Source organism: Gadus chalcogrammus, chromosome 5 (genome assembly GCF_026213295.1).
Source record: "Gadus chalcogrammus isolate NIFS_2021 chromosome 5, NIFS_Gcha_1.0, whole genome shotgun sequence".
Lineage (NCBI taxonomy): Eukaryota > Metazoa > Chordata > Actinopteri > Gadiformes > Gadidae > Gadus > Gadus chalcogrammus.
The window spans coordinates 12,578,592-12,606,085 of NC_079416.1; the positions used below are offsets into that span (position 1 = coordinate 12,578,592).

The window sequence follows — 27,494 nt, forward strand, 5'->3', positions numbered from 1 at the left end:
TTACGTGAGGCGCTGGGTCTCCGTCTTCCTGGCCAGGCCGTCCCGGGAGCCGCTGGGGGGCTTGGGGGCGAGCGGGGGCCTCCCGGGGCCCCGCTCGGGCCGGTGCAGAGAGGGGTCGTGGGTCTGAGTGGTGCTGGTGCAGACCGGGTGGCCCCCCGGAGGGTGCGCAGGGGAGTTGTTAGGGGCCCGGGGCCATTGGGTACTCGTGGGTTCCAGCAGCAGGGCCTAGGGTGGAGCAGGGCAGACTGCATTAGGACATCAGCATTGAATATATTCAATTAGTATTTAAGATTGATTTACATAGGGCACATGGAATATGCTTTTGTAAGTATTCACCTTTAGCGTCGCAAACACAGAAAGAAATTCTAAAATGGCTTGACTGCTGAAAGTGCTGCACGACTGCAGCATTCTGCCAATACGTGGATTTAGCGATTTGATTTATTGAGCATATCTACCATCACAGTATTAGAGGAGAGGAAGCTGGCCGCCAAGTCATTACCACAAAGTATGAAAAACCTCTGCTTGAATTATTGCCGAGCTTAAAGAAGAAATGCCTAATCAAAACATGCCCTGCATTCTTCCTCCGCTAGTTAAGACAAGATTGCTCATCAAAAGAGGAAGGAAAGCTCGCCTGGAGGAGTAAAAATAAAAACAGTCCATTCCCCCTGACATAATACTTTAACGCCAGCCTTTACTAGGTCCTGGCGATGCCGGGGAATGCTTAGCGCGCATTCCTTCCACGTCTCACGTCCGTGCCATTTTCCCTGCCACTTTATTCATCTATCTAGCAGGCTAATAGCCTCCCCCACTTCCCCCGGCGCAGGCTCTCCGACGGCCCGGTTGGCAGGGCGACGGGGGGAAATATCTGACGGGAATTCTACGTTGATGAATGAGCGGCCGGGTTTCCAGGTTTGCCGGGGTCCGGGGCCGCTACAGCTGGGTTTTTTTTTTCGAGCGGGGGGCCAGGAGGGGCACCTTTCTTTGGCTGCCAGGTGGCGCTCAGCCAAGGCAGAAGAGGAGCCGCGCAGTCTGCAGCGAGTAACTGGAACAGAGGAGAGCGCCGGCACACACCGCCGTATACGCGCACTTAAACAACGACTAGTAGGGAGATGTGCGCCTGAAGCCGAGTGCCTGGGAAGAAACGTTGCGATATGAGGGCAAAGAAAGCAGGCCAGAAGGGGAGCACGGAACGGAGCGTGGAAATGGAGAACGTTTGTTTGATCATCACCGCCCGCGACCCCCCCCCCAACGATGACTTGACTAGTAGATACAGAATGTACGTAGTGGGGGTCAGGCGGGCTGCCGCTGACTGATTCTCTCGACAGTCAAAGAGCACGTTCGGCTCAGGGGGAGCTGCGGGGCGATTCCACTTGAACCCAGCAAAATGGCTGGGGCACACATGGGAGGAACTCAAGTGGAGGGAATCAAAGCCCGCGCTTCACTAGAGATTTGCATCACCGGGGCAGCAAGGCAAGTGAGATCAGAGGGAAGGTTTTGTGCCGGGTTGGGGGGTAAGGAGTCGGGAGGAGGAGGAGGAAGAGGAAGAGGAAGAGGAAGAGGAAGAGGAAGAGGAGAAGGAGAAGGAGAAGGAGAAGGAGAAGAAGAAGAAGAAGAAGAAGAAGAAGAAGAGGAAGAAGAATCTTACATTACATGTAATGTAATGGACCGAGGGAAGGCCTAGATCCAATCCATTTTTCCAACATAGTGAACTGGTGAACGATACAACAGCAAAACAGAAGAGAGGTGGCCCGTGGGGAGGGACGGAGAATGGAAGGAGGCCAGAGGCCACACAGGGGGGATCACTTTTCACAAAGGGCTTCAACCGATGAAGAAAAGTTCATGGATTCCTCATCAGGAGATGAATTCCCATAATCTCCCGGAACAGAATCTGCCTTCAAAGCAAAATGTGAATGAGAAAACGTCTTCACTCCCAAAACATGGGAATCATATCGTTTGGAGTGACCCGAGAGCTCTCAGCCTCCCTTATCTCCCTCAGCATCCAGCCAAAGCAGTCGCACCTCGTCAAGCACAACTAAAAGCTTTCTTTTGCTTTTTTCTCTTGCAACATCATTTCGATTAGGCGGATATCACGTCTAAGACCACGGACTGAGCTCACATCTAATGGGACTGAAATGCATCCGCGGAGGCGTCCACAGTGGGGTGCTCTCCTCTACCGACGTGGGCCCCGAGGACTGACCACACAGGGGCCCCCTGACCCCAGCCCTGAGCACAACACAGAGCTCAGTGGGGACATGAGGAAAGTCCCGTTGTCCTGTTGTGAGGTGACGATGCTCCCTGTTAACTGTAGCGCCCAACACATGTTCCAACACACATTTCTTATCTTTCCTAACAAACAATCGTGGGATTCATTTTTTCGGTTTCAAAGCTACATTCCATGAGAACAAAATGGAAATGGTTTGTATATATATAATGTACCGTATTTAAAAAGTTGCCCTTGAGATGTGCCTTTAATTAAGTTTAATTTGTCCTACAAAAACGTCAAATGAAGACAGTTTAAAGATATTTTCCGCATTAAGGCTATCCTTTGACTTTTAACCAATACTGCCTCTATATCTCAGCTCCGAAGATTTCGTTCAAGCAACTCTTCAGTTGCATTTCCAGAGGGGGGGGTAAAGTGAATTTCCCTAAAGGCATATAGAGGAGAAAACTCTGTTCATCGTTCACCATCTCAACATTATATAAATGATATGAAAACATGCAAACATGTATTCTTCCCAGAGAACATTGGGTATACGGGGAGGACTGTTGCATGTTGACCTCCCCTGCTCGCTCCCATCCCATGTCCGGCTGTAAGCTCACACGGAGACGATGGAGAGGTCATCTACATCACGCAGGTGCCAGATCTAGCCGTTTGCGAGGTGAGACCCGGTGTACCGGAAACCTTTATTGTAACTTCCGTCAGGAGCCTTTTCAGTTACCTGATGGCGAGTGTGGCTCTGGTCCAGCAGCTGTTGGATGGCGAACTGGAAGCGGTAACTCCCCTGGGGCTGGGGGCCCGGCCCGGTCACATGCCTGTAGGCCGGGGTCTCCTCCTCGCTCCAGTGGACCACTCCGCTCCGGGCCGGCATCCTGGGACTATAGCACCCAGGAGGGGAGGAGAAGGACGGCAGGAAGTAAACACAAAACAATCAGTGTCACCTACACTGTAATAACTTATATTAGTACAGGGGTAGACTTTATGGTTTGGTACTGGCTTATGCATTTGTACCATGTTTAGTTTGCATTATATTGTTGCAAAATGGGAATTCTGGCCGTGGGTCATTTCTGAAATACTAATTATGGAGTTTACAGTAGTAAGCTTACCAGTTTAGTGCTGTCTTATGCATTTGAACCATGTTTAGTCAGAATGATAATGTTGTCCAATGTGAATTCTGACCCTTACTTTAGAAGACTTAGAACGTAGGTCAAAGAATGAGGTGAGCTTGAGAATAGTATAGGTTACTAGGACAAAAGAAAGTCATGTAAATCAAGTTCAGAATGTGTCTTTGGGACAGCACAACATTAGCAGAGGGGGGAAAGTAATATATTTGTAACTAAGTGTTCTAATGTCTGATAAAAAGCCTTTCTTTGCCATCTCTATATTCCCCTGTTCCAGATCAACCACACCCCAGCTCGAGTTCCAGATTAGTCCAATCATCGGGATGAAAGAGGAGAGCGAGGTTCAGAACATCTTCAGAGCATTCAGACCCCTCCAGTCTCTAGTGGCCGTATCATTGCCTGGGATAATGGAGAATCAATCCCTGGGCTTCAGACTTCACCATGCAATTTACAATTACAATTAGGGCATGACGCTTTTATCCAAAGCGACTTACATCGTTTAATACACACATTGACACACCGACGGCAGAGTCAACCATGCAAGGCGACAGCCAGCTCGTCAGGATCAGTTAGGGTTAGGTGAACTTGCTCAGGGACACATTGACACTCAGCTAGGAGGTGCTGGGGATTGAACTAGCAACCTTCGGTTACAGCAACCGAGGAAGGGATGCACGGTGGTCCATTTGCTGCCAGATTTCCCTAACAGGGATGAATTGCAACAGCGATACAAGTTTAAGGTGCACGTGAATGGTTAATGGTAAAGGGAATGCATTTAAACAGCGCTTTTCTAACCAGTGGCCACTCAAAGCGCTTTACAATATTCCCAAAATTCACCCATACTTACAAACACTCCCACACTGACGGCGGAGTCAACCACGCAAGGCGACAGCCAGCTCGTCGGGAGCAGTTAGGGTGAGGTGTCTTGCTCAGGGACACCTCGACCCTCTCGACGCCTCGACGCTAGGAGGAGTCGGGGATCGAACTGGCAACCTTGCGGGGACCAGCCAACCCGCTCTACCTCCACAGCCACATGCAGCGTAGAGACGAGGGGTCGGCAACAGCAGCAACAGCGGCCTCCACGACCGGAAGCGGTCGGTCCGAGGGGAGAGTGGGAGGGCAGCATGCGGCCGGCCTGCGCTCAGACTGGAAACCTTTCCACTTTGCCTCAGCACTCTCACAACTTCATGTTCCATCCACATCAGAAAGCCACAACCTGGAAGCCAAACCGTGGGTCCGGCTCCACGCGTTTGTAACCGGATTATCTGCTATTAAGACTAAGCTCAGGGCGGCCTTTTGCCTTTTTGGCCCCTACCTTAAAAGAAAAAAAGAAAGAGAGAAAAGTAAAGAGAAACGGGGGCCCTCTGGTCGTCCCTTCGGGCCTGGTTTCTACACTGCCAGTGTGCAGTCAGAGGCAGGCTGCTGTGTGGACCAGCCCAGCCAGTAATAATTCCCATGAATAGCAGCCTGTGGGAGCTGAGTGTAGAAATATTAGGGAGGGTAAGAGGGAGAAATGGAGACAGAGAAAGATAAAGGTTCAAGGCCCCTGAGGGCCCTAATGAGAGAAAAGATTCCTGAAATACTCCATCCATTAGATGAAATAACAGTTGCCCACTGATACCATCAGATTCAAATCATCACATACCTATCAAGACTTTCCAACGTTTTCCCCAAAATAGATTTAATTTAATCTTCAATAAAAACTTATCCAGAGGGAAAATAATACCAGTGTTTGCTAAGGAGTCCGCATGAAAAAACAACAACATCTGTTGTGTGTAGCCATACAAAGGTCATAAGAAACTCATTTCAGCCCTTGGTGGACCATGTGGCTCCCAGTTTGGTCAAACGGTAATGGTGTTCATATTATAAAAACAACTCTGGGCCTGTTCAGATCTTTTTCCCCCAGACTCGGCACAGAGAGTCATATCTGTGATCCGTGTCAGACCGCCACTTCTATAACACTAGGAAATAAAAATAAATGGACCTTCTTTCTCTTAAAAGTCTTTTTTCCACTTTCACACAAGTTCATAATACATTTGAGTTATAGAAGAGTCCAACTCTGTATGCAGGCTTTACAGAAAGAACAAATAAAAGTCGAGCTATTGCTATCCTTGAGTGAACTGGTGAAGCGTCACACTGCACACTTTCAAAAAAGTGCAAGGACGTACAACAGACAATTAGTGCGTACATTAAATGCCAGGACGTACAACATACAATAAGTGCATAAGAGGGGTGTGGGGGGGGGGGGGGGTAAAGACGCACAGAGATCAGGAGGAGAAGATGGGTGTAGCAGGACGCGTGGAGGACCCATGAAGGGGCTCAGGGATCGGGGACTTCCCCTGAAGCGCCCCCTGACGTAGTGTTCCCCCCACCCCTCTGCTCCCTGCAGCGCCTGCCTCCCTGTGATATGCTGATAGGACTTACAACAACACAGCTGAGCATATGTGCAGCATCAATCCAGCGCCGCTCACAATGTGGGAAAGGGCTCTGCTGGCGGTGACATCATCCAACAACAGGCCAGCCACTTCCAGAGCCGACTTCAAAGCCGTGTCCTGACGTCCGGGACGACCCGTCCATTCATTCATTCAACCGTCGGCAAAAAAATATTTATAACCGATTAAGCATTTGAGGCGTTTGCCAACAATCGTTGGTAATAATAATAGCTTCATTTGTTTGCTTTTTTTCTGTTCCAGGTTATAAATATAACACTCTTCAGACCTGTTTTCCTTGGCTTATTGTCAGACAAAGTAAGGTAATTTCCAACAATCACTTAACGCTGTAGTTTGATGAACTTCTGGCAATCCTACATTTTAAGCCCTTACAGTGATGAAGTAACAACCTCATTGACCAGGATAATCAGTCCATTATCATTGGTATTGATTACATAACTTTGTTGGGGGTCACTTGCTCAGTGTATTGAATAGACCGTGGGTTTGTTGAACGATGAATTCTTGTATGAACCCTAAACATTCATTGCAGTAGAATTGGGGTGAATTGTTTTTTTTGAAGTACCTCTCATAACGACAATGTGTTGTGACTAAGTGTTGTTGACACACGCTTGTCCATACATGTACATGTGTTAGGGTTATGCTATTGGACGGGGTGTGCATGTACTCATTAGAATGGTAGCGTAATCCCCCTCAGTGGAATTTTACCGGTTCTCACCTCAGGGGACTTCTCGCTGTTGCTACCACATCTGGTACCGATTGAGGTGAAAATAAACCTTCTTTAACTTGGGAGAAGAAAGACATGGGACCGACTTCGTAGGCCTTCATTGATGGGCCCTTCACTGATGGTATGTTTCTTTCTCTCCTCTTTGGCGAGCTGGGAACCTGGCTCTGCAAGAGGACAGTCACTAAATGTACTGGAATAAAATGTCCTGACTAAATTTCATCAAGTAAAAACCCTCTCTGACAAAACAATGAACCCACCTAAAACTACACAGGATGAGTCCGGCGGTGGCAGGGAAGCCTTCTAGGCCTCCTCGGTCCTAAAGTGAAACAAGATGGCAGGGGGATGACTAAATGTGACCCACTCTGAGCGCTGCAGACGGCCAGCAGGCAGGTAAGCAGCTGCCGAAACCGCAATACGCATACAAAACCACGGCCTTAAGGAGCAAAGCCATGTGGAAATTCATTTTCCCTCAAGCAGTAAAACACGTTCAATCCAGGGAGGTTTTCCAAATATTGCACCGGGAGGCGAGGGGACACTGGCCAGAAACCAGGAGCCTCACCTTACACCGAGTGGGCTGCCATGCACACGAACCCGTGCCGCGATCATAGTGGATTCCAGTTCTCGGAATGGTCCAATAGTCCCATAACACCCGGTACCATGTGTGAGAATATGATGTGCCTCACATCTGGGGGCCGTGCCAGTGCTCCCCAAGATAACGGAGCCCGGGGTGGATGATCATAGCCGGGTAAGGATGATCAATGCCGGGCTCGATGATCAGAGCCGGGGCGGGATGTGTAGGAGTTTGATAGTGTCAAGCCCCTCCGCTCGACAGCTGACACGAGGGGGGGGCCGAGGAGGCTGATTTGCGAACACTGAGGCAGCATACCTGGCAGATGTGGAGGAGGCAACACTTCAAAGGCCTGCGCGTTCCCTTTGAAACCCATCATACTCCTTCACCCTGTGGTTGCATAAAGAGCCAGTGTGCTTAACGGCTCCAGTGTGTTTGGCAGCGGCCCTCATTCCCCGCGCTGGGGGGAACGGGCTCAAGGAAATCCTCAGTTTCTGTGTGTTTGAAAACAGTGCGGCGGGCAAAGTCAAGGTAATTATCCCCAAATCTCATCAGATACGGTGTGCCACGTGGGACGGGAGAGCCAAACAGTGGGATAGAGGGTGACGGGTTGAAAAGGACAGGTTTTGATTTGCTGCTTGGTAGCAAGGGGAAAGTAACAGGGAGTCGCATATTACCAGGATAACTTGGAATACAGCTATCTTTAGTGGGAGTCAAAGTATTCAATATGTTTCATGCTTATCCAGGTTTATCTTGGGAAGCCTCGCGAAGAGATGTGGAGTCATCCAAAGTATCCAAACCTTTCCGATAAATATAGAACGCAAAATAACCGACTGGAGACTAAAAGTGTATTTGTTTCAAAAGGGCCGCCTAGTAACAGAAGCCATCGGGTCAGCGCACGCAGAAGCCAAACGGAAGGGTCTCAGCCATGCTTCTAGGTGTGCTTCTTTAGCGGTATATTTACATCTGTTAGATCCCCAAAATTATGAAACCTATTAGACGTAGCTTCCTCGTTAGAAAAACAAAAACAGTTTACAAAGGAGGGGAAAGCCAGACATTCCTATAATTCCCTGACAGTACCATACATAAGGAAAGGCTGGACTGAAAAAACACTGGGTTCCAGATCAGAGCCAAACTGTCTGAGACATTGTCACTAACATATTGTTAAAAATAGATGGAGAGCATGAATGAATGAATGCCTAACCCCCCAACTGCTTTAACCCATTTAGCCTCGTCAGTTGGAAGGAATCAGGGTCACCAGGACAAATTAAAGGAATTATGAATCACTGTGTCCTGCAAGAACCTCCTCCCTCTTTCATTTATTCTCCCCTTATCTCTGCCTTGATGTGCTGGAGTAACGGATGGTTGTAGAGGGAGGGAGGTCGGTTGGTGTTTTTGCAGGAGATTGCCTGGAACACACTGACAAAGTGGCTGAATCATTGTTGGCTTTGCCCTTTTATCATTCCAAGGAAATGTGTTGTTGAGCCGCTAGCATGCTTTGCACTTTGAAAGTGAGACACCGAGCTAATTCCACAGCTAGCTCTCCTCATAAGAAACAATTAGGGAAGGAGTTTAGTGCCAATTTCCAGGAATTACCTTCACCTCACCTGCCCAGAAGGACGCTGGCAAATCTTTTGATATTTTCTTTCCAAAAGAATAGCAGTCTTGAATCAAAAGATTTGTCAGAGTCCATTAAAATGGTCCTCAGGTTTTATTGACTGTGACCAAATTAGACGTAGACATCTACAGTATAAGGTTCTCCAAAGTTGATTACATGGAAAAACCACCGCAGTATATTAATTTCACTGGTGAATTGCACTTTCCCCGCGTTAGCTAGCCCTTGTAAACCTCGCACAAGAGACCTGGAATGCCGTACATGGCTCATCCCCGTCCTCTCAATCCTTTTTATACCTTTCTTAGTGTTTTATATATGTATTCCCTCATTTCTGCAGCAAAGTATTAGAATCACTGTTTCAGTGGCTCATTACTGAACCCGTCCTGATGAGAGCAGAACGCTACATCCTCCTAGCCTCCAGCTCCCGGTGCGGAGGAATAGCTGTTTACCTTGGCAGGGGAGCCAGCCTGAGATCGCAGCACACCGTTCCCTCCCTGCTGCCTCCAGGGCTGGCAAACGCTACTCTACGTGAGCTCATCCATATGAGCAGCGGCACGAAGAGATGTGTGCCAATACGGAGAATTCTACAGGAATGACTGAAAGTCTGCCAACTGTGATTTTAGGGCTTTGATTGGAACTATTATGGACAGGGTGCTCCTCTTCATCCACAACGGTGTCAATACCCATCCAGGCACGACATTCCTGAATCTCCAGGAAGGAAATAGGTTTTCCAGGGAGCTTAGGGTGGATCTTCTGCCGAGATAATTTGTGTGGACTCACCCAGTGCCCCCGGAGGGGAGTGTTTCTGCGTTTAGGGCCCTGCGTGGCCCCTGGCTAATAGGGGGAGCTGGGGGGGCCCTGGGCCCCAAGGTGAAGCCTCCCCTGCTGATGATCCCACTGTCCAGGTTGAGGTTGGCGAGCTGTTGGAGGAGAACCACAAAGAGTTAGTAGGTGGCTGACAAAGTGTAAAGTGTAAAAACCACAAAGTGTAACGTGTCCTTCACACGTTTCTCATGAAAATCAATGCAAGAGTCAGGATTTTGAGTTCACTAGAGAATAACATTAGCTGGCCAAGGGGTCCTTGTATGAAATTAAAGGGACAAGGAAATAGGTTGCACTGCTGACCCCACCCAGGAACATAAAGGCCTCTTTTCAAGCCCAGAGAAAGATGTGTTAAATGTCTCAGGAAAATATAAATGATTTAAAAAGGTTTTTAAATGTTTATTCCTCTGCAAATATTGCATATAAATTTGGCTTGGAATCCAGAAAGGTTTTGATAATGGAATTGGATAATAAATCAATTCCGAGACATGACTTACAGACGCTCGTAACACGATGCATAAAAGAAAGTTTTTCCTAGAGCAGTATTTCCACCAGTAAGAAAGAAAGTGACATTACGGTAACCCTTGGGCCGTGTTACCATAGACAGACACACCCAGACCTCCATAACTCCAAACTATACCCTCCACTGCACCCCCGTAGCCCCAGAGGGCTGACACCTTTTTGATCCCAAGCTGTGAGAAATGTACACAGGGCAGGGCAGAGCTAGTCTCCACTCAGCACTAAATCCAGGACGCGCCCCCATCACCCCATGACCCCCTCATCACCCCGTCTCCCACACCTCCCCAAGGCACCATCACCCTCCGCCCCTGACCTCCTACCCCACCAGGTTATACGCACAACCAGCGGGCCTTTGACCTAAGAGTCGACGAAGCAAACACGGAATAGTGACTAATGAATGACGGCCGGATAGTTTAGACTGCTGGTGACGCGCCCGGCCGCCCAACTGCACGAGCATCCCCACCGAAGCATGTGAAAAGTTAGTTTAGGAGCAAAGCGAATACGCCCCCATACATGCCTCCTCCCCCCCCCCCCCCCCCCCCCCCCCCTCTGCCAATTCTCTATCACTCTGCCTCAGATAATGGATTACGAAAAACAATGGTCGCTTCTTGCATTGACCCATGTACACTGGAACATTACTTTGTGATATTCCCTGGGTCTGGCATGCCTGCTTATTTTCCCAGAGTTTGAGGCTGAACTCGCAGCAGGTGAGCGGAGCGTTGGTTTATCCTGCCAGGAAAAGGAAATGTCAGGCATTCCTCGGAGACAGGTGTTTAAATTAAGGCTGGGGGGCGGGGGCTGACAGAATTGTGGCCAAGAGAGTGAGTTCCACAAAACCTCAGATACACAATCATTTACCATCTACAGGAAACAAAAAACACAACAAACAAAATAAGACAAAAACATTTTGGAGAGGTCACCTTGAAGTTCGCGGATGAAAAGATATAATATCCTCCAGAATCCGCAAGACGCATTCCCCAGATTTGAGAAGACATAATCTCTCTTCTCCAGAAATACCGCAAGATGCTATCGCCAGATTTGAGCGGACTGCAAAGGGAAGTTCAGCTCTTTTGACTACCTGAAGGCTGTGATGTGAACCTTGTATTCTATTGAACCAGAACAAACCGAACAGCTCCGTGGTGAAGCACGGGCTCTCTCTCTCCAGCTAGCATCACAGCGGACGTGTGTCTCCTGTGCCTCCTCTGCGTGACTCGATTCCACTGGGTGGCAGGGAGAGGAAATGAGCGCACGCTCCGGTCAGAGTAAAGCCTGGCCTGCGGCCTGAGTGTCACGACATATCAAGAGTCAAATGCACGTATGTATGTAAACGTCGCTATAGCGCCCAGCCCTGATATAGGTGGTAGATTACAGACCACGAAAACATTGAAGGCTCAGTATAAGAGTTGTCATACATAAGCGAAAACACACACACACACACACACATACACACACACACACACGTCCAAGTCCAAGTGAGTTAAAAAGAAACGACTTACAAACCTGACACATACACATGCAAGCAAACACGCATATTCCACTACAACAAGTCCCTTGTTGCTGTGCATTTAATGGCATTTGCATGCGAGTGACTGATTGCTGAAGTCCATTGAGGTCAACTCTTGCAACAGGGTGTTGCTGCTGCAGTTTTTTTGACACAGCTCTCCATTGAGTTTAGAAAGTGCTTTAATGACCTCTAATACAAGCCGACAAAAAGGCCAAATACACTCCCAGGCCCTTGAAGCCCAAACATACCCCCACAACTTCCACACAGCAGAGCGGAGCCAACCCGCCTGGCCATGCCCGGGATTAACCACTCATCAGAATCACAGCGAACACCTTCCACAGACACAGAAGAACCAGCGGCCAAGAGGAAGCCATAAAACAACACTGTTCCTGTGTGGTCTTATGCCATCACACAAAAACACACTTGACATGAAAAAAGACCTCGAGACAGCGAGGGAGAAGAAGCCCCGAGCCAAACGACAACCCCTTCAGAAGAGAAGACCACGAGATAGTGGAGGGGGGGTTGTCTCCGAGGGAACGGTGCCTGCCGCTCCAATGCCGACTGCCAATTTGCCACATTCTTCTATTTATAAGCATCAATTACCCCGGAGGAGAAAGAGCAGCAGCCTGTTAAGCTTCAACCGCCAGCACTCCCCCTGTGGAGCGTCTGATAATGAGACCTCACACGGCGCGGCCCGGCCCGCCCAGACCAGGTCGGCCCGCTAGGGGGCTACATGCTGGGGGTGGGCGATCGGAGGGTGGTGGTGGTTCTGTTGTCAGCCACCTAGCGGGCTACGTGCTGCGGGTGGGCGGTCGGAGGGTGGTGGTGGTTCTGTTGTCGGCCACCTAGCGGGCTACGTGCTGGGGTTGGGTGGTCGGGGGGTGGTGATGGAGTTGGGCGGGGGGTGGTGGAGGTGGGTCTGCTGTTAGCCTCCTAGCGGGCTGCAGACGTGGGGTCAGGAAGAAAGAAAGGAAGAAAGAAAGAAAGAAAGAAAGAAAGAAAGAAAGAAAGAAAGAAAGAAAGAAAGAAAGAAAGAAAGAAAGAAAGAAAGAAAGAAAGAAAGAAAGAAAGAAAGAAAGAAAGAAAGAAAGAAAGAAAGAAAGACGAACGCTGCAGGGTGGGTGGGGGTGTTGGCGTCAGTCGTGGGGGGGGGGGGGGTTGGTGGTCTTCTTCTCGAGGCGTCAGGAGGATCGTTTTACCATGTCAGAGGAAGTTGAGAAAACATTTCAAAAGAAGCTTCTCGGTTGTAACTTTGTGAAAGTTGGGAGCTTCAGGCATTAGGAGCTCCCAGTACACTGATTAAGAAACAGGAAAGAAAGGAAAGGGAGAGAGGGAGAGAGAGCGAGAGAGACTGTGTGTGTGTGTGTGCGCGCGCGTGCGTGTGTGTGTGTGTGTGGTTACAGGGCCAGGGAGAGTGTGAGAGCGTGTGTGTGAACGTACATGCTGTGTCAGCAGGTTGATGGTGCTGGAGCTGTTGTAATGGCGGGCTGACTGCTTGTCCGCCAGCCTCTGCAGAGCCACGACGATGGCCTGCTGGTTGGACTGGGCCTGGGCCGCCAGAGAGCACAGCTCCCCCGCCCCCGCCGCCACAGCCTCCTGCTCCGGCCTCGGCCTCCCAGGGCAGGCCCTCCTGCTCCCTGAGAAGAGGTTATGACGAGCGAGGACGATGGTGAAAGAGACAGGAAGAGTTTTAGGAAGGAGGGGGGCGTGTTATCCCCATGGTTACGACCCACACGTAGAGCTCCACACGTCCACACACACCGCCGCCGCTGCCCCTTGGTCGTGTCGTGACATCAGACTACCTCGGGACAGTTGGTCTGACGTCACGAAAAGAACCCTATCTGCGTTCCCAGCAGAGCGGAGCGCTCACATGTTTGGAGGGAATGGCCAAAACATAGGGTTTTACCATTTTTTTTCTCAAATTCGGGACGTATTTCAGCATCAGTGATAAAATGGCAAATTTAAACACATTGCCCTTTCTTATTAACTTTGCCTTTGTTTTATTTCACTTATCTATTTTATTTTATTATTTCATTTTATTGTATGACTGTTTTTCAATGTGAAGCACTTTGAGTCTGCTTCGTGTATGAAAAGTGCTACATAAATAAGTTGCCTTGCTTTGCCTAGATTACTATGTTAGCGATCATAGAAGACCAATGAGCCTGTTCTAAAACACTGCAGGAGGCTGTACCTTGGGCCTGGCCGGCGGAGATGGGTCTGCTGATCTTCTGGTTGCAGACGTGCGCCGCGGCCCGCGTGGAGCCCGACGCCGCAGAGCCCGGCGTGGACGAGGAGGAGGAGGAGGAGGAGGATGAGGAGGAGGGGGCGACAAAGGACTGGAGCCTCCTCATCCCCTGGCTGGGCGGTGGGGTGGCGTGGGGCCCGGTGCGTGGCGGCGGAGGTGGCGGCGGCTGAGACGGGGGCTCGGGCATCCGGTGGGGGTACCGCGCGGGCATCCAGGGCGTGGCGTGTGTGTAGGGCGGGGGTTTAGAGGCCAGCGACGGGGGTGGGGGTGGTGCTGCTGGTGGGGGTGGGGGCGGACAGTGCAGGGGCAGGGACTCAGAGGAGATGGGGCGGCGGGGGAGGGGCCGTGGAGGAAGGGCGTGGCAGCGGTCGAAGGACACGGGGAAGCTGGAGGAGTGCTGGGGGCCGCGGGGGGCCGGGCGAGGCGGGCCGGGGGCCGTCCTGGTGGACGGGGCCTGCGGCTGCGGGTCCCTGGGTGCTGGGTAGGCAGCGGCGGGAGCGGGGTGGGTGGGGGGGGGGGTGCGGGGGGCCGGGTCGGGGCTGGGTTTAGGGGTGCAGGCTGAGCTGCTGGATGTGGCCAGAGCCAGAGCTGTTCAGAGGAGGAGGGCAGACAGAGGGCAGTCAAATGTTAAATCTAGATTGCTATAGCTTTGTTTTTCATCAATTTGTCTCTGAACCTCTCTACTTCTCTTTGAACTAAACGGTTGCTTTGTTTTTTCTTGTGACACATGTTTATTTATTGAAGTATGAATTGGATTCCATAAGATTTGTACGCACTCGTTTCCAAAAAAACAGATAGTGAGTTTGCTTCCTGGCCGGCAGCAGGCCATTTCTCAGAAACGCATTAGTGTTACAGACTCTTCACAACTCCTAATGACTCCTTATACTCCCTAATCGTTTGAAAATCCACCCAAAAATAAAGGAAAGCTGTGTGAACTTAGAAGCCATTAAGAAATATAAAAACACAAATTCAATTCAGTTCCACAGAAAAACAAATCCAAACGCAGTGCAGCTCACTTTGAGGGCGCCTGGACTTGACCTGCTCTCCGGAGCTGCTCCTCTCAGGAATGTCTCTCCTGACGCTGCACACTTTGGTTCCAAGAAAGACGCTGGCTGATTTATTCTTGTGTGTGTAGAACGTCAGAACGGCCTCCAGCTCGTTTTCGCTGTAAATCAAACGGCGAAAAGCAACACCAATAAACATGTGCGGGGAAGATTAAGATCCGTGTTTAGATCCGCGCCGCGTGTTATCTTAGCGGTAGGGGAGCGGGGCGAACCAACGGCGGTGGGGGGGTTGGGGGGGGGGGGGGGGGCGGAGCTCACCTTGCTCCTGCGATGTACTCCATGAACACGCCAGGGTTTATGCAGCGCTCCTCATCGCCGCCGCCGCCCTCTGATTGGTGCAGCATCTGATCCGTTTCCTGTGGAGATCAGTGGCACTTAATATACACACTTATTGTATGTTCTATGTCCTGACACTTAATATACACACTTATTGTATGTTCTATATCCTGACACTTAATATACACACTTATTGTATGTTGTACATCCTGCCACTTAATGAACGCACTTATTGTATGTTTTACATCCTGCCACTTAATGTACGCACTTATGGTATGCAGGGTTTCCCCCAGCACTATCTTGTTAAGGCGGCCGCCTTAACAAGACTAGGGCCCCGCCTTGACTACCAATGTATTGAAAAAAAAAAAAAAAAAAAAAAAAAGTTCAATTACAGCAGGGCGCTGGAACTGTTCTTTGCACAGCCACGCAGAATTGCATGCACTGATGCCTCTTGTCAGCCGTGCCGCAAATAAGATCCAAAAAAGGAACTGTAAATAGTTGAATTTGCATACAAAAGTTAAGTGTATTGTCCATTATTTGTATTTAATTTGCACTTTTCTTTAATTTTATTTTGTAGTGTCTGCATGTTTGCACAACATTTGTACCTACTGTTGTTTATTTATATGGAAATAAACAGTTGTTTATTTCATTCATGCGTACTGGCATCTTTGAGCAAAATACCCCCAAAATTTTTCAACAAAAAAAATTTGCCGCCGACTGCTTACCACCTTGACTGAGACATTTACTGGGGGAAACACTGGTATGTTTTACATCCTGCCACTTAATGTACACACTTACTGTATGTTGTACGTCCTGCCACTTAAAGACAGTACTTAGCATCGTGTAGCATCTTATCCTAGCTATCTTGCTGTATACAGGGAATGGGCTAACCTGGTAACTGTAGGTGCTTGGCACTTGTTTCTATGAACATCTTAACTGTACCAACAGCGATATATTTTTGTTCTCTTTCTACTGACAAAATGTATTTATCATTAAATCTGACAAATATAGATATCATTAAAGCTGAAAAAAAATTTTATCATTAAAGCTAAAAAAATATATATATATCATAAAATCTGGAAAATGTATTTATCTTTAAACCCTTCAAACATGTACACAAAGTGTATAAAATCAGTACAATGAGGCAGAAGGTGTCATTCATAACGAGGGAGAGAGAGGGGCTAGCTGCCTTGCTGTAGCAGTGGATGAAGTCTCCCAGCTGAGTGGACAGAATGCGTCTGCGGGCCTGCGGCGCGAGCTGGCGACTGGGCAGGTCCAGCCTGACGTCCTGCTGCATGTTACTGGCTGCTCTCTGCAGGAAGCGCACCACCAGCTCCTGGAACACACCGTGGTAATATCAACAGAACGGTATGAATAACCCGCCCGCTTCCCACCGCTCGCTGATCCTTCTCATTCACAAACGCTCCTGCTACGGCAGGCCGTGTTTCCGACTCTGTGATCGAATGGCCCAATGTTTCCTGTTGAGTTTTTGTTTCTCTTAGTCTTGATGCTATTATTAGTTTTTCAGTTGAAGTTGGTTCATGAACAGGTTCTAGTGTTTATTCATTTCGCCCTTTGTCATTTGAGCAATAAAATCCCTTTTAAGTCTTTGGACTCTGTCTCTCTCTCTGCGCCTGGCTGCTGGTCATCCAAGTCACACTCATTAATCGAGGGTTCATTCTACAGTCATACATGCTGGACCTTCCATCTCTTCATTCACTAAATAGCAAATAAAAAAGCGGGACTTTTGATGAATGATGCTACGATTGGCATGCATTCACATTTTGCACATTTTGCTTTTCCTCCAAATGTCTTATCCAATCACGACGCCGCCCTTCCAGCGAACGGATGTGACCTCGCCATCAAGCCAACGTTTTTATGTCAAAAACTACCCGATTTTTCCCCGGCGAGTGGCCACAAACGCCTCGTGCACATTAACGCCGGATACCAGGAGTCACGGGTGAGTAAGGCTGGAAAAGCACATGGAAAAATCACACGTACATAAAAGGGCTTCCCTTCAAGCATGTGTGCGCAGTGTGTGTGTGTATGGACGGGGTTCTGATGGGGACGGGGATGGTGGCGATCGTACCATTTGGTCGTCGTCCTTCTCCGGCCCGGCTGGGGCGCCGCTGGCCATGCTCTCAGCCGAGAGGCGCTGTTGGACCCGGCACAGGTAACAGGTGAAGGCCGTGCGCGCCTGCACCTTACTGCCCCGCACACAGAGGGCAGAGGGGGGTTTAGGAGCGGGAGAGGGCCAAGAGAACACACACACACACACACACACACACACACACACACACACACACACACACACACACACACACACACACACACACACACTAACTACTAGTAGGTAGTGTCAGACAGTTGATAATAGATAACAAGGCCCTGGGCTGCACCTAGTTCCCCACCTAGCAGCAATGAAGGAAACAGTAGATTGTTATTTTTTGGGCTATTTAACACGTGGGGGCCCACATTCCAGGATCTGTGTGTAGGAACACAGCAGGCAAAGATAGGGAGAACCTAAAAAGACAGGTATGTATCTGTTTCAACGGGGCGGCCGTAGGAACCCAGTGGGACTGGTTACGTTCCAACAACAGAATGATTAATTGTTTTCATGGCTCCCTTGGATTTCACAAGGGAAACTGGCATTATACTGTAGTGTGTTTGTGTGCTTGTGTGTGTGCGTGTGTACTTGTCTGTGTGTCTGTGTGTGAGCGTGTGCATGTGTGTCTGTGCATATGTGTATATGTGTGCGTGTTTGTGCATGTGTGTCTTTTTGTGAAAGTGTGTCGGGGGGCGGGTGAAACACAAACAATGATCGACTGTGTTATAATTGCCTGTCTCTTTGGGCATCTCCTTGCATGTAACCTGGGAGTTTCAACAAACCCAGACATGTTATTGTAATTCCTCCCTCCAATTTCAATTTCAAGGGCTAAAAAAAGCGGAGACATATTGAGTTCCTTGTAGAAATTTGTTCAGGAATATCAGTGATATTTAAAACCGCCTTAAAGGTGCAGTGTGTACAGTATTGTAGCCTCTAGCGGAGCGGACTTGGCAGAAACAAAACATAATATTCATAAGCATGTTTAAATAAATTCTAATCCCATGTTCAGTGGGTTGCAATCTACAAACCGCTAGTTGCTACTAAATTCTACACAATGGACCATTACCATTACATGGCCATTGACCATTACTAACTAACACACTTCAAAAGAACAAAGAGCTTTTGAAGCCCAAAGACCAGAAGCCATTGAACAAATGTGCAATGTGGGAGGGGCTGACCTCAGGTCCCAGCCCCGATGCAGAGAGAGAGAACAGTGCAGTGTGCGTGTGGGAGAGGCTGACCTCAGGTCCCAGCCCTGATGCAGAGAGAGAGAGAACAGTGCAGTGTGCGTGTGGGAGAGGCTGACCTCAGGTCCCAGCCCTGATGCAGAGAGAGAGAGAACAGTGCAGTGTGTGTGTGGGAGAGGCTGACCTCAGGTCCCAGCCCTGATGCAGAGAGAGAGAACAGTGCAGTGTGCGTGTGGGAGAGGCTGACCTCAGGTCCCAGCCCTGATGCAGAGAGAGAGAGAACAGTGCAGTGTGCGTGTGGGAGAGGCTGACCTCAGGTCCCAGCCCTGCTGCAGGATGAGCAGCAGGTTCACCTTGGGTGTGGCCCCGCGCCTGGCCGCCTCCCAGACAGAGGGGCTTGAGTCGGGGAAGTCTGTCATTGGGCTGACCGCTCCGGGAGGCTTGCTTCCGATTGGCTCCTTGACAAGCTCCTCCCCCGCCCGAAGCCCCCGCCTGCTGATCTCGGCGGGACAGGCCTTGGAGTCCCTCGCTGATGTCCCCGTCGCCATGGAAATGAGAAGCATGCTGTTGCAGTTTTATCACAGTGTATTTTTTGGGGAAATAAATACGATTTTAGCACAATATATATAAATACGATTATAGCACAATGTGCAGTAACCTTTTCTATTTTTGTTGCTGTTCTGAAATTAATTCATTCAGAGCTATATTTGTCTTTACACAAGAATAATAACTTCTTTATTGGAGAGATAGACGGGAGATAGACACACACACTGAGAGAGAGAGAAACTCAGAGAGAGAGAGAGAGAGACACAAACACACTGGGAGAGAGAGAGACACACACTGAGAGAGTGTGAGAGAGAGAGAGAGAGAGAGAGAGAGACACACACACACACTGAGAGACACATACAGAGACAGAGTGAGACAGAGAGAGAGAGAGACAGAGACAGAGACAGAGAGAGTCAGGGGAAGAGAGATAGAGAGCGAGAGAGAGACAGAGAGAGCAGCTCTCCCGTCTGACCGGTGGTCTTCTTCCGGGCGGCGGTGGACCTCTGGGCCAGGTAGCGCCGACGTTTCTTGCGGCCCTCCAGCGAGGTCAGCTTCCTCTCGTACTGAGCGCCGTGACAGCTGTTGAAGACGTCCTGGGCCGGCGGCCCGTCCCCGCCGACGTTACTGCGAGGGGAGAGGTAGAGAGAGTCAGAGAGTCAGAGACAGAGAGATAGTTAGAGAGATTTGAGAGAGCGAGGTGAAAATAAGGAGAGAGTGCACAGAACGGGGGGGGGGGGACGAAAAACAATAACACAGACTGTGGTCTTGGAGCAACAGAGCAACAGTCTCCCCCAATCCGCTTTCAGCAAGCAAAACGGAAAAACTAATGGACTTGATAGGGACCGCAGATAATACGCCACCAAGGCAGGGCTGACGGGCGCGATCGCAGAAACCTAATGTCGTTTTTTGTGGCCATTTTACACTCATAACAAAAATCCTAACAATAATATAATTTATAGTTGTACGTGGCATGCCCCCCCCCCCCCGGCATGCCACGTACACACTTGAGTGCGCGTTGGAAAACCTGAGAGGGATGGTACCAGTAATCCCCCTCACCTATCCCCTCCGCAGAGCAAACAAACAGCAGGGTTTCAACCTCAACCGTTTCCACGTGGCGAGGGAGACACTGTAACCCACGAATGGAAAAGCTTACCTTTCATGGAAAAGCCTGCTGGCCAACATGGAGTTCATCGATGTCTTGCACTCCAGATATCCACTGAGACCGAGAGAAACGAGAGATCATCCCCAAATTACATTTACATTTAGGGCATTTAGCAGACGCTTTTATCCAAAGCGACTTATTACAATCATCATCACCGAGGGCCCCCCCCCGCATTGTGTGGGAAATGTGTTAAAAACTGGGGGCCCCTATGAGATCAGCTACCGGTAACGGCCCCTTAATAATTTCCACAGACCACTCAATAACATGCTGGTAAAACCCCAAGCAGAGAACCGCCTTCCCCATAGCCAACAGGCTCATAAAGCTAATCCTGCTGAAAACGCATAGAAACATATTAATATACATCGCCTCCCAAATGGAGGCTGAACTGGCATTTATAGTTGGAGCAGGAATATGGAATGCAACAGCAGGTCCATAAAACAAAGCTGTGTCCAACAAGTCCTGCGTGCGGTGTGGTGTGAGCTCTGCTCTGCTGGGAACAGTCTAGACACTTGACCCCTTTTTCTCTGGCTGCAGACATTGATTGCGCTCATTTAATAATAGCGAAGCTGAATCAAATTCATGCGGATGGGCGCCGGCGGACAGCCTAATGGACGAGCCCTGGAGGGGGAAGGGGATTATAAGTGATTGGTCTGCGGGTGATGGGTGGATTCGCCTTACGCATAGAGCTCCCAGGTGTCTCGGGTGGGGAAGATCCTGATGAAGCCCCCCCGTCTCTCGTACTCCTCCGTGGTCCTCCTCAACACTTTGATCTGACGGGGGCCAGAGAGAGAGAGAGAGAGAGAGAGAGAGAGAGAGAGAGAGAGAGGGAGAGGGAGAGGGAGAGGGAGAGGGAGAGGGGGAGAGGGAGAGGGAGAGGGAGAGAGAGAGAGAGAGAGAGAGAGAGAGAGAGAGAGATGGGCGAGATTGGCGAGATAGGGAGGTGGATAGAGAGTATTGACAGAGATTTGAGAGTGAGGTGAGAGAGAGAGGGAGAGAGGGAAAGGTGAGAGAGAGAAAGAGTGAGAAAGAGAGAGCGAGAGAGCAAGAGAGACCCCACCATACATCATATTAGTATATTTGTCTGACCAGTATTAAAAAGGCTGCAGGGGAAAGGGTTGGACCGGTTAGGACGGGTTACCTCCTCAGCGGTCAGGCCTAGGGTGCTACTGCCCCCCCGGCCCAGGGTGCCCTCCAGCATGTCCTCAGAGCTCTGGGTGCCTGCGTCGCAGGCTGACATTGGCCTCTGCCTCTACAGGGGAAAAAGAAGGAAAAAAAGGTTGGGATAAGGTTACAGTATAATGATACCATACATGTGACCCCCTCCCCTTCCCCCTTGCTATTTTCCAAGACAAATCCGGGCCAACCATTGCAAACAATCGGTCGCTTTATTATCTGCATCAATAACATTTTCCAAAGGGTTGTCAAACTCCAACATTTGTTCCTGGCAAGTCCCCGCTGCAGCCATGAAAAGGCAACACTCTGAAACACAACACGGCTTCATGAAGTCCAAGATGTAGCAAATAATATAAAGCCTCGTATAACATTGTAAAAAAACAAAAATGGACATTTGCTGGCAGACTGAACCCCCCGCCCCCGCCCGCCCCCACCAAGCTGTGATTGACAGCCTTAGAGCCCATGCTGGAGCCGGAGCCAGACAACCGGACCCCCTCCCCCGGGATCACATGCAGAATGTGTCATCTGCCGAGCGGTGGTGGGATTACATTTAATTTGTGGAGGGTGGAGGGAGGGGGGGGTGGGGTGCGGATACAGTGTCAGCCAAAGACTGACAAGCTTTAATCCCAGAATCAAAATTCAAAGACAACTGTTGCCTGTAATTACACCGCAGGGAGAGGGACGGGGCCTCGCGGGGCCCCACCTGGTCCCTCTCCTCGTGCCTCTGTGGCCCTGGCGCGGCGCCAGCGTGTCCAGGCAGCGCCGTAGCGAGACGCCACCGCCAGACAGCCGGCTAAAAACCTCCTCAGACTCTGACTCTGCACCGCAGCCGCTGAGCTAATGATGATCGAACGAGTGTTTTAATGTGGATGTCGTCTGTGGATCGATGCACTGGGCGCGGCCGGTACGGTGACTAATGGCCGAGCGACTTCTAATCCAATGAGAGGCGAAGCAGACGGCGGGGAGCGAGGTGCACTCTGGGGGATGAGGCAGCGTTTCTTAACAGCGATGCAACAGGCAGTGGCGAGGCAGTGGGAGCAGGAGGAGGAGGAGGAAGGACAGTGGTTAGGTTAGTGTCATGTGACCAGTCTGACGGCTTGTTCATCCGTGTCCGAAATGGTTCGGTCACCAACAGTGTTTTAGTTCATCGGATCTAGCAGTGTGGCTAGATCTCTGAAGAAAAAATAAGACTAACGTCGACTCTGAGAATGAGTGCCGTGTAAATGGTTCATGCTACATTCCAGGTCAAACGTCAGGAGATCTCAGAAATGCTCTGCCTGAGGACGTCATAGAATCTGACAGATGTAGGAAAACAATTCATAGAGATACATTTTTTACATCATATATATATATATTTACATATATATGTATCATATTTGCAAAGAAGTTCAAAGTTCACATTGTTTATTTTCATATTTTGGTAGATCTGCTAACTGGTTGCCGACACATCACTGACGATACAAACGTCTGTCTAGTGCACAGTCTGAAGAGAACTCTAAACCCCTTTAGTCGGAGTGGCGGGGGTCTGTGCAGAGCAGGGACGCTGCGAGGCAATGCACGGGGATTAATGGAGTGTATGTGCACACGCTGTAGAATCCTACATCATACAATGACGCCCTGTTAGTGGATGCCCAGACAGGCCCTTTGCACAGCGGAAGGTGAAGCACAAATCTCGTATTTGGCAGAGGCTCTGCTGTATATCCAGGACTAAAGCTCACAGAGTCGTCGGCTAGCACCAGCCAAGAGCAGGGCTGACGTGGCACTATTAGGCCAAGGGGAAGCAAGATTATCATTAGGCAGAAAAATACAAATGATTGACAATAAAGCCTGAGAGAGCAGCACCCAGGAGTTATGTACACTCAGACAAAACCCGAGGATTAGCAGTAATATTTATCTACCGTTAACAACAATGGCCTCTCCACATTATAATGATAATATGCACGACTTTGCGATAGAAGCAGAGCTTTCCTGAGCAGACATGTGCTAGCATGGGGCAGAGGGTTTTGACAACATTGTTTAAGAAGCATTTAATCTGTGTCTTGGCATCATGCCATCTACATTTGAATTGTAGATTTGATTTCATACACTATATTCACAAACCGCACACTGTATTATTATATCGGATTAATTTCAATCTCCCACTGCACACACCCAATGGAACTGTTTATATAATTTGAAATGATAGCATTTCGTTACCGTCATTTGCATACGTTAAGCAAATTCTGTGTAATATCATCACTGTTTGGTCTGTGTGTGTGTGTGCAAGTGCATGTATAAGTGTGGATGTCTGTCTATGCAAGTGCATAAATGTGTGTGTATTTGTGTGTGTATTTGTGTGTGCGTGTATGTGTGTGTGTATGTGTGCGTGTCTGTGTGTGTCTGTGTGTGTGTGTTTGTGTGTGAGGCCGTATATTTGTGTGTGTGTGTGTGTGTGTGTGTGTGTGTGTGTGTGTGTGTGTGTGTGTGTGTGTGTGTGTGTGTGTGTGTGTGTGTGTGTGTGTGTGTGTTTGTGTGTGAGGCCGTATATTTGAGTGTGTGTGTGTGTGTGTGTGTGTGTGTGTGTGTGTGTGTGTGACGTGTGTGTGTATTCCTGTACGTGTGTGTGTACCGTGGATTTCGGCGCCGGCTGCCTGAGAGTGGGCTCCACAGCGTTGCGTTCGGAGCGCGGCTGTTTCAGCAGGGGGTCCTGACACACGAAGCCTGGGAAGACAAGAGGAGTCAGGGGGCGGGGGAGGGGAGGAGAAGCTCTGTCTGGGGTTCACCAACACCACTGGCCTACACCTCCACACTGGCCGGCGTTCCACACTGAGGGAGGTCAGAGTGAGAGCTCAGGGTGAACCTGTGTGCTGGGCTCCAGGCAGGCTGCCCCGCCCTGCGCTGAAAGGCACCATGGGTATTACACGGTTAATACCTAGACGGCTGCTATCTGATCCTCATGTTCCTGAATCATGTTTGGCACCCAGGTTTACATCCATCAGATTCTCATGGATTACGCTACATCAAGGTGTGCATTTTTGATTGTCATTTCGTGGCAAGTGTTTTCATAAAGGAGGCGCAGTGTTTTTACAAGCCTGTGCAAAGGACTGATACCGAATATATTATGGACGAATTCCAGTGTATGAATACATTATGGTGAAGAGGATACTTCTCGATCCTGTCCTCTTTGGTGGGCAAAGAGACTTCTCCAAAAGGATGATTAATGACAACCTAACTAACCAACCAACCCATGAATAAACTACAGTAGTGTAGTAGTCATAATAATCAGTAGCAGTTATAAGCAGTAATAAAAGTGCAAGCGAGACCCAATGAAAATGAAACGACCGAAACTCAACTACCGATGTAGTAGTCATAATAGTTAGTAGTAGTTAGTAATAAACTAATTGGGTCTCTCTAGCAAATAAATAAGTGCAGTCTCAAAGGGCTTAAAAGGGCATATTTTTGTGACACACACACACACACACACACACACTAGTCGTCAGTAGTAGTTAGTAATAACTAACTACTAATTGGGTCTCATTGGGTCTCTCTTACAAAAAATGTATGCAAGAGAGCCCCCAATGACACCAATGCTTCCCGTCCTCTAACCCTGGGGGGGGAAGCATTGGTTTCATTCGGGTCACGCGTGCATACATTCTTTTAAATGTCGGTGATTCGAGGCGATTGACAGGCGGGCCCCCGGGGGCCGCTTCCTGCAGGGTCCTCCCAGCCGTCAGGTAGGGCTTAGGGCCCCCGCCGCATTCTCACCTCAACACGGCAATTATTCCAAACATGGCTGACAACTAACTGACAGCAGCAGCAGACGGGAGAAGGGGGGAGGGAGGTGGGCAGGGGAGGTGGGGGGGGAGGGAGGTGGGCAGGGGAGGTGGGGGGGAGGGAGGTGGGGAGGGGAGGTGGGGGTGAATGAATGCTAATGGCATGCTGTCATTATTTACAGGACCGGGACGCCGCCCAAGTGCTATCAGCCCCGGGGGCGTCGGGCAGAGGGGTTGTTTTGGTGAATAATGGATGGGCTATGTTCTACATGCCACCGCTCATTTCCCCCCCCCCCGCGCTAATGCCTCACTCCAAAGATAACTGGCCCTTTATGATTGGACTCACTTTCTCTCTCTCTCTCTCTCTCTCTCTCCAACTCGAGCCTTGAGAGCTGTTAGTGGTCTCTCTCTCTCTCTCTCTCTCTCTCTCTCTCTCTCTCTCTCTCTCTCTCTCTCTCTCTCTCTCTCTCTCTCTCTCTCTCTCTCTCTCTCTCTCTCTCTCTCTCTCTCTCTCTCTCTCTCTCTCTCTCTCTCTCTCTCTCTCTCTCTCTCGCTCTCTCTCTCGCACCTGGCGTGAACTCATATTGTGCACTTTGTATACGCGCCCATATGCTCAGGCACGCACACACACACACACTCGTTCTCTCTTGGAGTGTCACTGGACGCTTGCCTATAGTGAGCGTCTGGGGGGCTCAGAGCGAGCAGAAGGACTGTTAGCCAACACTCTTAATAGATGGGGAGAGAATGCCAGCGAGGTAAGGGGCCCAGGGAGACCGAGCGCAGATAAGATTGTTGTCTTGTGTCTTGCATTCATTGCATCGTTGTTAAAGACCATATCAGTCACTCTTGTAATACATATGTACTTGTCAGGTCTTATCCAGCAGAGTGTGGATATTACATTGCCGGAATGCCTTTGTCCCGGTGTGTGTGTCTGTGTGTGTCTGTCTGTGTCTGTGTGCGTGTGCGTGTGCGTGTGCGTGTGTGTGTGTGTGTGTGTGTGTGCGCAAGTGCATAGGTGCAAGTGTGTGTGTGTGAGATTCTTCTCTGGTGAGTACGCACTTTTGTCATGGCATTGTAAGCTCTGCCTGCTCCGTGAGAATACAGTAATTATGAGGAGGAGGAGGAGGAGGAGGAGGAGGAGGGGGAGGAGGAGGAGGGGGAGGAGGAGGAGGATCTACCAGGACAGCTCTCCTTCTCTGTTGCAACCACTGCTCTATAATGAGGGTTGATCCCTGCCCGGGGCGCAACATTCTGGATACTCAAATCGCTACAGCTTAACAATGCAGGATCCAGTTTCTCAAGAGAGCTTAATGACTCCAACACAACCCACGCCTGTCTCCGTCGACAACTTCCCCCCCAGCCAGGTCTTTTAATGTCAATTAATAACGCTTGCGGTTGTTGCGTTTGCACAATCATGGAACCCCCTTGTGGAGCTATCCAAATGTTTCCATAATGCATGTTCTACACATTTTACGAGGGGAATCTCGCTGGAGCGACCCTGTGTGTGAGAAACAACAGTTGTAGTCTATCTGCACTGGACTTTAGAAAAATTATCTACTAGGCCCCTTTGGAGCCAAAGCGATGGGGAGCTCCTAATAACGAGCACGCTGCAGGAGCCCCAATAGGGCCGGGGGCCGGGGGCCCAGCCCAGCGGCCCCCCATCCACACTCAGAGCCCCTGATGAAGGATAACTCTGTCATTCTGGGGCATAATTACAAGAGCAGAGGATATGCATGGTTAAGTGTGGCCGAACAGAGACCTTAAACGCAGAACACAGCAAGACAACAAGGGTACGCGTTCCCCAGTGTGAGTTCACTGCTACGATGACACAGAGTGGGAGTCATGGTGGAGTCAGACCATGCTACTGGGAGAGTCCCAGTAATGAGCCCGTTGCCCTGGTGGTCCTCAACCCCTGAGGTGGAACAGGCTGGTGGATATAGATCACGACCAGCATCTCTCCGCCAGGGTCTCAGCGCCAACATTTGCAATAAGCGATGAAGATGGATCCCAGCACCTCAGAGCTGGCCTGCAGAAGACATTGGAAACTGTGCAGGACAGCACTCACCCACGATGGAAAACATGTCAGCTATCATGCTGGCCTTTATCTTGAGGTCCAGAGGAGCGTCGCTGAAGGGAAACATGGATTCAAAGTTAAAACCACAACACGCATAGACAAACACACAGACATACACAATAAATTGCAAATCACAATTTGGGATGGATTTTGTTCCCGCCCTGGACCATGGAAGACCCTTCGGATACATGCCCTGCCTTGACTGGCGTCACACACATCTCGTTGACCCAAAACCATCCACAATATGCATGTTGTGTGTGCTTGCGTGTGTGCTTGTGTGCCAATTCCTCTTGCATGAGAGCCACATACACACTATACTCAACATCGTCCAAGCCACCACCGGACAGAACATAAGCCGATACTGTGTATT

The 27,494-nt window shown here is 49.7% G+C and overlaps 1 protein-coding gene across 1 annotated transcript; it reads right to left on the reverse strand.

Moving 5' to 3' along the window:
• ttll5 (tubulin tyrosine ligase-like family, member 5) lies at positions 1 to 27,191 on the reverse strand. Its single transcript, XM_056589728.1, has 17 exons — positions 27,116 to 27,191; positions 23,907 to 23,998; positions 21,264 to 21,374; positions 20,804 to 20,895; positions 20,117 to 20,179; positions 19,436 to 19,587; positions 18,730 to 18,946; positions 17,213 to 17,330; positions 16,240 to 16,459; positions 15,849 to 15,868; positions 15,106 to 15,203; positions 14,800 to 14,948; positions 13,730 to 14,371; positions 12,979 to 13,175; positions 9,474 to 9,613; positions 2,940 to 3,096; positions 1 to 225 (listed from the first exon to the last, which is right to left on the reverse strand). Exons 1-17 carry the CDS (start codon positions 27,189 to 27,191, stop codon positions 1 to 3), a joined length of 2,769 nt encoding a protein of 922 aa, XP_056445703.1.
• Between the last annotated feature and the right edge of the window lie 303 nt (positions 27,192 to 27,494).